Genomic DNA, 12246 nt, shown 5'->3' on the forward strand with positions numbered 1-12246 from the left:
AGCTCAGGTGGAGAGCGAATGCATTCGGCCACACACAAACACACACACACGCCAATTACAAACTCCTAGCAGCACTTCCTCAATCTCTGTCGCTAAAAAAAAGCAATTTATGCTCCCCTTCGTCTTTGACTTCTAGCCTAGTTTTCTCTCTCTTCGCAGTCTCTTTTTCATAAACGGGTCCTACAGGTGACAGGCCCTCACGCGGTGTCTCATAACCTCCATCAGATGGCCTGCCAGATGGTCAAGCCAGAGACCAGTTCACTCGAGAGTCCTGTACACAGCCAAACAATCAAAGACTTAATAAAAAATGTCGAAAGGAGACAAGTCCATCCTTCCTGAGCAAATCAGAGGCACAGATGTTGAGAGAAACACAGAGGACACGAGTCCACGAAGCCTTACAGAGGAAAACAACTGCGTGGTACCATGGAAAAAATACAAACCAAATCAACAACAACAGAAAGAGAAAAGAGAGTGAGAGAGAAAGAAAGAAAGGAAGAGATGTTGGCACTCAAAATGACAAATTTGCTGTAATAAAAAATAATGAATATTATCTGAATATTATCTATATTAAACAATACTATTACATTTTATATATTATCAAAACATAACAAAAACAATAACAAAGTTGATTGCATGACTTTCAACATTCAACTCAACTGTGTTCAACTGTTAAAATTCTCACCAAAAAACTTAAATAAAGTTTCAAATAAACAAACAAATAAATACTAAAACTGAAAAAAAGAATCAAATGCAACAAACTTTATCCATTATATATGTGTGTGTGTGTGCGTGTGTGTGAGAGAGAGCGTTAAAGAACTAAAATTATTCAAATAGTAACTGCAATCAAAATGAATTAGATCTACAGTATATATAAAAAATATATTTTTAAAAAGTACAACCCCCCCCCCCTACATAATGTATGTATATGGAGTATAATAAAAAAGTACCCTATTTAGTTTGCCTACAGGGTGTATATTGCTATAAGAAACTTCAAGAATACAAATAAAGATGCTTAAAAATTATATATTAAATGTATTATATTTACATGTTAAAGCTCGAAACATTCAAGTATGTTCAAAATGATTAAAACTGGTCAAATCAGCTGTTAATCTACAATCTGGTCAAATCACAAAACCATGTTTGTTTACCTGCTGTCACACCACAGAAACAAAACTCACTCAGTATCGTAAAAACACATTTGTTTACCAATTACTTTAAGTCCTTCATGCAGAAAATAAGTTCTGCGGAGTGGCATGACTTCCATGCACAGCATGTAATACCTTTCAGACAATAATTAAACCTAGCTTTATTGAAGAGAGCCTCCGAGTCCTGGCCAGCAAGTAGGAAAAATCTCAGAGCCCAAGAGCAATCTGTTCCTCTGCCGAGGCTGCTTATTTCCATAAATATCTCGTTTAATAGTAAGAACAAACAGGGCGTTCTTAAAGGTTGGAAACTATGCATCGTATTTACCAAGCATTTAAAGATGTTTATGAAGAAGAACACTTGTGTATCTGGAGTCAGCTGGGATCAGATGAGAGCTGTGATGTTTTGGTGTGACTGACTTTCCATTTCGCTTGACTGACGTGTGAATCTACTAGAATCACTTTCAATGCCAGAACAAATATCAGTGATGGGAAGGAACTAACTAAAAGTGATCATGCTAATAAAAAGGTTTCACTTCACAGTAGTGTGACAGTCGTTTTTAAAATAGAGCAGCGTCTACAGTAACAAACTACTTTTCCAAGAAGTGTAATGTGATGAAACACAAGCCTGAAGTAATATTTAAAACTTGGGAAGTCTAGTTCATTTTAGTGATTCCATGCACTCTATAACAGATTCATTCTTGTGATTTGATTCTTTCTACTCAACCCACTCCAGTGAACTGACTCTTTTGAACAGTTCATGTAAATTATCCAAATCCAGATTGTCTCTATGCGGTATTTTAACTAAATATTTAGGAATAGTTTATCAAAAAAGTTATTTAATCATCCTCATGTATGCTGTTATGTTATTTTTTTAAGAATAAGAAGCAATTCTTTATGTAAAGATTCTTCACACATATTTCAATATACCAAACAACAGTTCATTGTGTTCATGAGCTGTCAAGCTCCTAAAAAGTATTAAAAAAAACTGCTATAAAAAGTATCAGAAAAGCTCATATGACTATATTCCAAACCTTTTTAAACTTTGTGTGCATTGCATAAGGAAATAAAAAAAAAATGCATTGTTTACTAAAAATCTATTGCAGCTCTAAAATAAAATATGGCGTCTATAGAGCAGTTTAAACAATACTCAATAATGGATTAATATATCAATAAGATTGTATTGCAACCAAATATAATGGCGTTAAACCTGTATATTCTTTTTGTCCATGTTGCATTACTTTCTGAAACAGAATAATGTCATATAAAGTTTTTTGCCATAGTTTTGATAGATATATACCGTGGTAAAAAAAAAAAATAGTACCATATTCATATTGCTCACAAGGGGGATTTACATAGAAAGTAATAGATATAGTATAGTATTTTCAAGGTACATTCAAGGTTTGATTCATCAACGCCATACAACATTTTTGTCATGGTTTTGAGACACACACAACATGGTAATAAACACAGAACCATATTCATATTGCCCACATAGGCTTCAAGAAATAGCATGGTCATTTCAAGGTACATACCTAAATTCATTATTTTGACTTGTTTCACTTGATGCTTTTCTATTAATTTAAGGAGCATCTTAGCAAACTACAGTTTCAGGTAGCTTCAGCAACACTGATATATATTTATGGTAATTGTATTGTGTTTTGTGCGTGCTATCTATCGCTCCTGAGAGATTGATCTGGGTCCAGTGGGGGAGGGATTCAGCTCTTATACTGCAGTGGGCAGAGATCAATAAAACTCAGGGGCGAGAGAAAGAGAGCCACAGTATATCAAGATTAAATAAATGTACAGCTCACTCACAGACTCACGCCTCGCTGAGGGAATCATGGGGGCTGGAGCGGCTGCGCGAGGAGAGAGCGAGAGTGATTCACAGTGCTGCATGAGGACAGCCTTATTGAACCATAAATTAGTTTGGTTGCATTTTTACAGCAGCCTGAGATTGACTTCAGATACAGTCAGAGAGAGACACTGAGATGAACAGCTATCAGATTTACCACACAGATGCTGAACGTCTGCCATTTGTTGATTCCAAAAGAGAGGATTTTGATACTTCAGAGGGGATAAGGCTTGTGTGCGAAATAGTGACGCACCAGCATTTGAAAATATTTGGACTGTTTTAGGCCCAATCCCAATTCTAGCCCAATTCTAGGGCCAGATAGCCCTTCAATTAATGATTTTTCGGGAGCACACTTCAAAAGAAGGGGTATGAATTATCTCGGCAACATGGCTGCTACAACGAACAAAAAGCAACATAAATCTAAGTTTTTTTGGCATAAATAAAGATTTTAACCAAAAAGTAATCATTTGTTTCATGTTACATTCAATTGTGAGTTCATATTAATGGTCATGTTACTCAAAGAAATGTTTGCAAAAAATCGCTAATATTTGCTAACGTCATATCATTACATGCCACAGCATATGTCTGATCAGGGCGATAACTGCCGTAATCCCCCCAATAATTAGAAATCGCTAAACATTTTCTCAAATATTGCCTATTCAAAAGAGAGAGAGAGAGAGAGAGAGAGAGAGAGAGAGAAAATGGAAGTTGCGTGTATCCACGTCTGTGCGTTTATTTTTTTAGACTGAGTTTACTTAAAAACAGTGATTGTATCCTCTCGTCGCTGGATAATATAATGTAGCGATTCAGTATTTAAACTGTATTTAATAAAAGTAACATTTAATAAAATGGGGCAGCGTTGACAAGTTTATTTTCTCCTGGATATGTTAGCTGCGCAATTTCCGATGTGTGTGTCTGTGTCAGTAAGCAGCTCATTAATACAGAAGAATAATTAAAGGCTCTAATGCACTCCAGTATATGTGTGTTTTGTAAGAGCTAGACGACGAATGATGGCGTGTGACGTCATGGTAGTGGTGTCCCAATTCTTAGGGGAAGGGGAAGGGGTATAAAATAGAATTGGGATTGGGCCTTAGTGTCTATTTCATGCACTCAATGTAGATAAACTATAAAAGGCAAATATATCAGCTCTGTGGAAGCTAATTCTAGGTTGACGATATTGATTTGTCATTTTTAATCTTTATTTGTTGATCTTTGCTTGAACAAAAAAAATCACTTAACATTATTTGAAACGCGCCTCCCATCCAATAAAAAAAAAACAACTTTAAATAAACTTTGAACTTTATTAATTTTGATCTAAAATTAAGAGTAAAATTTACTATTTCGGCTTTTAAGTCTTTACATTTTATTCAATGGCCTTTCCTGATTTTTAATTTATGGATTAGTATTATTATCTTGGATTTTAATTGTAATTTTATTTGATACTTTACTGTATTTTATTATTGTTTTGTACAGCACTTTGGTCAGTGTTCAATGTGCTCTATAAATAAAATTTACTTAAAACAAAATGTGATCAATAAATGTGGTTTTGTTGCTCTTCATCATTTTAGCTGCCTTTAATTTCAACAGATCATCTTTGACTTCTTTACTACTAGTTATGGCACAAAATAGAGATGAATGAACATCATAAAGGTATGCTGCGAGATACAATACAACAGTATAAATAATGTCAATAAAACAGCTTGAAAACATAACCTCAGAAATAACAAATAAGAATAATAGGCTAAAAAAAACAGAAGCATTTTGATAAATATATGCAATATATTACATACTCATTATATTTCTACTTAACCTTATTTAAAGCATGTCTGTAATTTCAGCTTCAGCTTTGTTTTTTGGCTAAATGAAAACTCGAATTTGGTGGAAAAAAAAATATCAGTCACACTTTAGTTTAGGGACCAATTCTCACTATCATCTATCTATTAATAACAACTTTTGCCTTAATAAACTTATTATTTGCTGCTTATTTATAGTAAATGTAGGATAATGGATCTAAAATGTGGTCATGCAGAATAAAGCATAATATGTACTTTATAAATACTAATAAAAAGCCAATATGCTAGTAATTTGTATGCTAATAAGCAACCTGTTAATAGTGAGATTTGGTCCCTAAACTAAAGTGTTACCATATATTTGTTTCCGTGCATCACTAGTGGGAACTTTATAATGACTCTTCAGCAGGATAAACATCTTAAAGGAACTTGCACAAGTAATCTTCCGGAGTTTCAACATCAGCAACAGCATTCACGACCCATTTAACGTCCATAATGTGATGCGTTCCTGAAAAGGCTGCTAAAAAACAATAACACATTGTGGTATCATCTATTTCAGATGAACCTGCTCCTACACGGCTCATAAAAAAACAAAGCAAACTGTGATTGATTGCTTTAAATCTCAGCCAGACGGTCGCTTCCTGTAAGTGGCTGCTTCGAGCCAGAATAAGCTGCAGTGTGGAACAGAGCTTTCACAGTTTAGTCAAAGCTACAGGCTACGTGAGACTAGTGAAAGACAGATGAGAATTAGAACGTGAAGGGTCTGACCTGCAGAGAGTCTCGGCCGCGTCCTGGGTGTCGGCATCTCCTGCCGCGCGTGAGGCAGCATGTGGTAGCGCTTGGCCTCGTTGACCAGATCTCGGCAAGCCTCCGACGATTTAATCAGCTCCTCATTGTCCACAACGTTCAGCAGGTAACTGGGGTGAATGAATGGAAGTCTGACGACGGCCAGCAACTCGGATATGTGCTGGAAGAAAGAGAGAGAAATATATTCACCATGTGATTTCAGTCTGCATTACTATTAAAAGTACTTCAGTGATTCTGATTCAGTTCCACAAAATTATTATTTTAGTACCATATTACCATATACTTAAATACTAATAAAAGACATACTACTGCTTTGTACCCAACACTTCTTTGTATTTTTTTTCTACATTAAAAAGCACCAACTATTATGATAAACCGAATGTGAATATAGTATATACAATATGAACAAGCTGTCAGTATAACATATGCTATTGGTACACATCATTGTAACAGTTTTCAATTGATTTTAATTTGGAAATGACAAAAGCAATCACTTGCAGTTCATTGTGCAAGTCTAGAACAGCTCGGATTGATTCAGTGAACAGTGAGTCATTAGATTCAACTCATGAGTTCAAAACAGGTTTTAGACTCTTTAACAGATTCATTTCAAAGACTCAAAAAAAAAAACATATACATATACAGTATTATCAGACAAAGATCATGGTCTGTTAGGCTTGTTTTGTTTTTTTAGAAAAATGCATATTTTTATTCACCAAGAATGCAATTTGATCAAAAGTGAAATGAAATACTTTTATAATATTACGAATAATTTATATTTCAAATAAATGCTATTTTATTCATTAAAGGGTCCTGGAGTTATGCTCTCCACAAATATACTAAGCAGCACAACTGCAAACATTAATAATAAGAAATGTTTCTTGAGTAACAGCATATTTGTATGATTTCTGAAGTATCATGTGACTCTGAAGCCTGGAGAAACCATGCTGAAAATGCAGCTTTGCATCACAAGAATAAATACGATATTAAAAACAGTTATTTTAAATTGTAATATTATTTTTCAGAATATTACTTTGATAAATTAAATGCAACCTTTTTGAGCATAAGAGGCTTCTTAGAAAAACATTGAGACGTGGCCAGCTTGTTTGCTGAGAGTCCTCCTCAGTGGGGTGTTCTGCTCACGTCAGCGTTAAATGCTGTAAACACAAGCTGACAGGGACAGCAGCCAACCCAACCCTCTCACCTCTGAGCTCACAACACATTACGTAAGCATCCGTAAGAAACACTGACACGGCCCGTGTGAACACCTGGGCTTCTGTTGTCTCGCAGAGAGAGATTTTCCCTGATCTGACCTTGACAAGTTCTAGCCATTCTTCATTATAGGCAACATTTCCTGTGAAAGTGCATATTCAATAAGAAAAAAAAAGTAGGATGAAACTGAATTATATCTACTGGGAATTGGATTGTGAATAGAGGTTGAAGGTCAAAATCACTTTCGAGAGCGCATCCATGTATCCTAATGCTTTTTCAAATCTATCAACATTTTCAATTACGTAACTTTTTTTTATCTTGTTTATTAAGCATTAAAACACTGCATTTATTATTAGCAAGATATTAGAAAGCCTGCATTAACTACAACAAATTGGTTGATACTGAATTATTGTTCAAAGAAAGGTTAGGGTTACTTGCGTGTAATTATTCATAATTTATTGTTATTCTAATAGTATGTGATGTGTAACAACAACACCTTAAAATAAAGTGTTACCAGATTAATTATAGTTGTGGCCAATAAATTGAACTATTATAGTGAATTAATTAATATTATAATTATTGAATAATATGTATTAATTAATTTAGTTAGTAAGTTAGTAAACTGACTATTTGACAACAAATAAATATATATTAATCTACATAGTTGGATTGTATTTATAAAATAAATATAAAAACACGTTGCATTATGATGTAATGCGTTTTTTTCTTTTAGTTATTTTGTGAATTATAATCTAGTTATATTGCAACCAATATATCAAGGTAATTAACAATATCATTCATAATTAATATTTATTTATTTATGAACTTATTTAGTTAGTTGGATATTTAACCCATCTAAAATGTGCATAAAAAACGTATTATTATTACAAATAAACACAAAATTACACAAAAAAACTAATATAATAAATAAATAATCTACATGGTTTTATTTATTTAAAAAAGGCATTAAAACTGCATTATGATGTAATGTGTTTTTATGTATTTTTTTTATTTTTTATTTTGTGAACAATAATCTAGTTATATTGTAAACAACAAATCAAGGTAATTAACAATATAAATAATTAATATTTATGTATTGTATTAGTTAGTTTGTTAGTTGCCTATTTAAACAATATGAAAGTTGCATAAACAAACTTAAATCAGTATTAAATAAATAAATCTCTTGACATCCCTAAACAAAAACAGCTCGTTTAGCAAACATCTTCCCAGACAATAGAAGGCAAGAGGCCAGACGCATGCACGGCCCGAGAGAGATTTCAGACCTGTGTGCCAACTCTCCACACAGCTTTACACATGCTTGGCTCAACCGTCCAAAACCTGTGCCGGATCTGAACTTTCTGGTTTACCCCAGACTTCCACCTTTATGGATTGTTAATTACTCTGGGTTTACATATCATATGTGCATCATTTGCATACTGATATAATAAGCGGCTTGCTCGGTTTAGCACATGTCCCCTCGACAGGATCACGTATCGCTGAACTGTTCCTGCATCTCGAGTGTGAGATCAGGGATTAACCTGATCCCAGTGAGGATCTGATCTAAAATAATGTCACAGCAGACGGACGCTCCCCCGGCCGGCGCTGTTCCCTTCCCCCTCACCGCACTCAACCAACCCAGCCAAACCGCTTTAGACTGGTTAGAGAAAATAATCACAAGCTCCCAGCTCGACCCGGCCGCCGGGACCAGACGAGGGGGATTTGAGCTCCAGATCATAAATCTGAACAGCTAAATGCGTTGATGGTGCTCGTAGGCTCCTGTCTTGCGCCGGGCGATTAAGTGATAGTGATAAAATATGCAACCCTCCAGAAGAAACGAAAGAAGCAGTAGCGGATCGTCAGCGACACATTTTACCCTCAAGGATGAAAAATGCAACGGAGGAAAGAAATCACGAAGTCAGATGAAACTAAGATGAAGAATCATAATGTAGACAGCAGCCATTAAAGGGGACCGAAACCCTGAAATCAACATATAAAATTCAGTCAAAGAGAACACAACTTAAAAAAATAAATACATTAAATATTAGCTTTACAGTGTTCATTCACAAGTTCATAAGTAGACCTTTATATTAAGTATACACATAAGTGCATTAAGAAAATTAAAGTATTACTATTATTACTATATTTTGCAACATATTATATTACTGATATATTTATGTATTCATTTATGTTTAATAATGTTAAATATTAAAGTTTATTAAATGTAATAAATAAAAATTGAATAAATAATACATTATATTAATACCACGTTAAAATTGTGTTTACAATATTTTAAACACACTTTATTACATAACAGTGTGATAATGATGATCATAATATATGAGATATATAATTCATCATAATATATAATTTGATATCTTGATATAACAAATTTCGATAACAATATATAATTTGATATTTTATTTCAACAAATAATTTTCAATAATAAAATACTTTTAAATTTTTAATTAAAATTGTTCTTTTTTGTATATAAATATTTTTTTAAACGCGTTATGTCTAATTTACACAAATATTTAACTGAATATTAATTTTACATTTTAATTTTATAAAATTAAGATTAATATAATGCGCTGTAGGTTATGTAAACAGATAGGTTTTTGTGTAAATATACATAAATAACCTGTTTTATATATAATTATTTGTTTGAAACTATTTTATATCACAACTTTAAAATACTATATATTTGTAATTATATTTTAAGCATTTTGCTTTAAACTAAAATTCCAGCATCAACATGACAGAACCGTCGCCCTTTATAAACAGACATATTATCTGTCTTTTCTTCAGCTGAGTTGGGCTGTTTCACCCAGTCTGACCTGTAACCCAGCACCCATCACATGCAGCTGTGTCAATTATTCAGCCATAAACAGCACAGGGAGACTCACACACATCCCGTATCCTCCGCCTCATTTATATTCATGTATCAAGCACCTTGCGCTTAGACTTCTTCCAATGCTAGGTTCAATTTGTCAATGAGCTTAACGACGCCAATCTCCAGGGCATTAAATCAGTGCTAAAGGGAAGTGACACGCTGTGCTTAAGCTGGCCGTTTGGGTTGTGCCTGACGGACTTCTTCAGGAGGGTCGCATCCGTGAATCAGCTCTAATTCACACACCTCAAAGTCCCTATTCCCTCTCTGACGGCTCGTAGAGTTATCTATCGAAACAATACACACTTCACCTAAGATCTTGAACATGAACACAGTGCATGGTTAAAGTGCGCAGCTTCTTTCAAAAGCCAGTTCGCAGACACTTCTATCTTAACTTGAGTTGCAGTTAATTTGTTAACGGAGAGGTTAAGTGTCTTGCTTAAGGGCACAATGGTGATCGCTCATCTCTTGCTCATTGCAGAGATCAGACCAGCAAATTTCCACCTCCACACCGCAGCACTTAAAGAAGTTTTATGCATTCGCTCGACTCATTCAATATGCAAGAGGTATTGGCTTACAGGTGAGACATTGCACAGTATCTCACCTTCTCGTCCCAGACACAATACTTACACACCTCAGCGGCCACATTAAACCTACATACGCAACATCAGCTCCAAAACCACCCGAGCCACAGAGACAAAAGAAGCACTGCACACACAGTGATGCACACCGACACTCACGTCATGGTAATCAGTCTGATGGCACGCTGGGCTACAATGACAGAGTCTAGGTGTGAACCTGCTGGGGGACGTTTGGTGACAGGGAGCGCACACAGAGCATTTTCCACTTCCTGCCGTCTGCTGGGCAGCAGGTAGCAGCATCTGAGTGTCTATTGCTCTGTTTCCAAAACCTAGAGAGCTGCGTGCCTAGACAGCATCCTAACAACCATGGAAGCATGAAATGACTGATTTGAAACTCTTTAAATTGGCACCAACTCTGTGTTCCTCACAAATAGCACTCCACATGAGCACGGCACACTATTGATTCCAATACAAGCTGCTATGCTAACACTGCAAAACTCAAATCGGCTTATTAATAATACACAGCATGCACAAACACTACACTCTGAGAAATAAAGGGTTCAAAGGAGGTTTTCATGGTGATGTCACAGAAGAACCATTTTGGGCTCCACTAAGAACCTTCTTCCACTACGAGGAACCTTTTGTAGAATGGAATGATTCCATGGATGTTAAAGGGATACTCCACCGTGTTTTCATATTAAACTATGTTTTTCCCTTAACTAAGACGAGTTGATACATACCTCTCTCGTCTCAGTGAGTGCACTCAATCGCTTTGGCGCGCGGTGACACTTTGAAAGCACTTAGCTCAGCCCATTCATTCAATATGGGCCAAGCAGAGAAGCTACCAAACACCTCCACGTTTTCCCTATTTAAATACAGTTACTCGCGTAGTGTAACTCGACCTAGGACGGTAACACAAAAAACGTTGCGCTTTTCTAAACGTGTAAAATGGATAACTATATTGTATGGCGGAATACCATGGCAAGTGCTTGTAAGCACTTCGTCTTGGCGCAGTGATATCTTCACTAGAGGGAGCGGGGGCCGGCGAGAGGATTTTTCTCGAGTGCAAAAGTGCTTACATTTATTCATGAGTATTTTTCTCACTTTGTCTTCAATCTTGGATTTTCACTTTTCTCTTGTTTTCTAGTACAAATATCTTAAATTTTTAAATCAAGACAAATTTTATTGAGAAGCAAAATTACACAATGGAAGTCTTTTTTTCAAAATTCTTACAAATTAAATCACTTTAGGCGGTAAAAGAATTAAGATATATGCCATATATATATATATATATATATATATATATATATATATATATATATATATATATATATATATAATTTTTTTTTTTTTGTTATATTTGTTTTTTTATTCCAAAAATATTTTCTATCATATTATATAAATTAAAAATAATTATTTTGATAATAATAACATTATAAATTTAAGAATGATTAGACATGTTCAAGACAAAAATACTGAATAGAAAAAAAAAAAGCAATTTTTTTGGCAGTGTACATCAAATTTGGCCAAAACAATGATACTTTTCCAAAAGCCTTTGAGTCAGGAGTGTTGTCTGTTGTCTGAAAACACTGCCTCCACAGGCAGCTCAGGTTTAGAAACAGAGCAAATGTCTGTGAGAGGCCTCATGTTGATTTTATGCAGAAGATACCGAGTGTGGAGAAACTTTATTTAGTCTTCCTTAAATATAACATCAGCCAGGCAGAAAGAAATAAGCCACTGAAATATTCTCTCAAACAGAAAACAGAAGAGTTCAGCCGGGGGGTATCCCTTCCTGAGAGAGAGAGAGAGAGAGAGAGAGACAGATAGTCAGACAGACAGAGAGAAACGCAAGTGAGGAGAGAGAAAACTCTGTGCGCACTGAAGCGAGATTCAGTTGGGCTTACTTCTGGCTTTCAGCTTTTGAAAGAGTGAACACAACAGAGATGTATGCATAGGAGCCGAAGCTGACTCACCG

General features: G+C 35.0%; 1 protein-coding gene across 1 annotated transcript in view; it reads right to left on the reverse strand.

Annotated features, from left to right (window-relative positions):
- LOC113076289 (kelch-like protein 29) overlaps positions 1-12246 on the reverse strand; it is a 115528-nt gene that overhangs the window by 40939 nt on the left and 62343 nt on the right. Inside the window, exon 7 of the mRNA XM_026248950.1 lies at positions 5556-5754. Within this exon, the coding sequence (XP_026104735.1) occupies positions 5556-5754 (199 nt within the window). The remainder of the gene's footprint in view (positions 1-5555; positions 5755-12246) is intronic.

The sequence above is a fragment of the Carassius auratus genome, unplaced genomic scaffold (genome assembly GCF_003368295.1).
Source record: "Carassius auratus strain Wakin unplaced genomic scaffold, ASM336829v1 scaf_tig00019657, whole genome shotgun sequence".
NCBI classification, from domain to species: domain Eukaryota; kingdom Metazoa; phylum Chordata; class Actinopteri; order Cypriniformes; family Cyprinidae; genus Carassius; species Carassius auratus.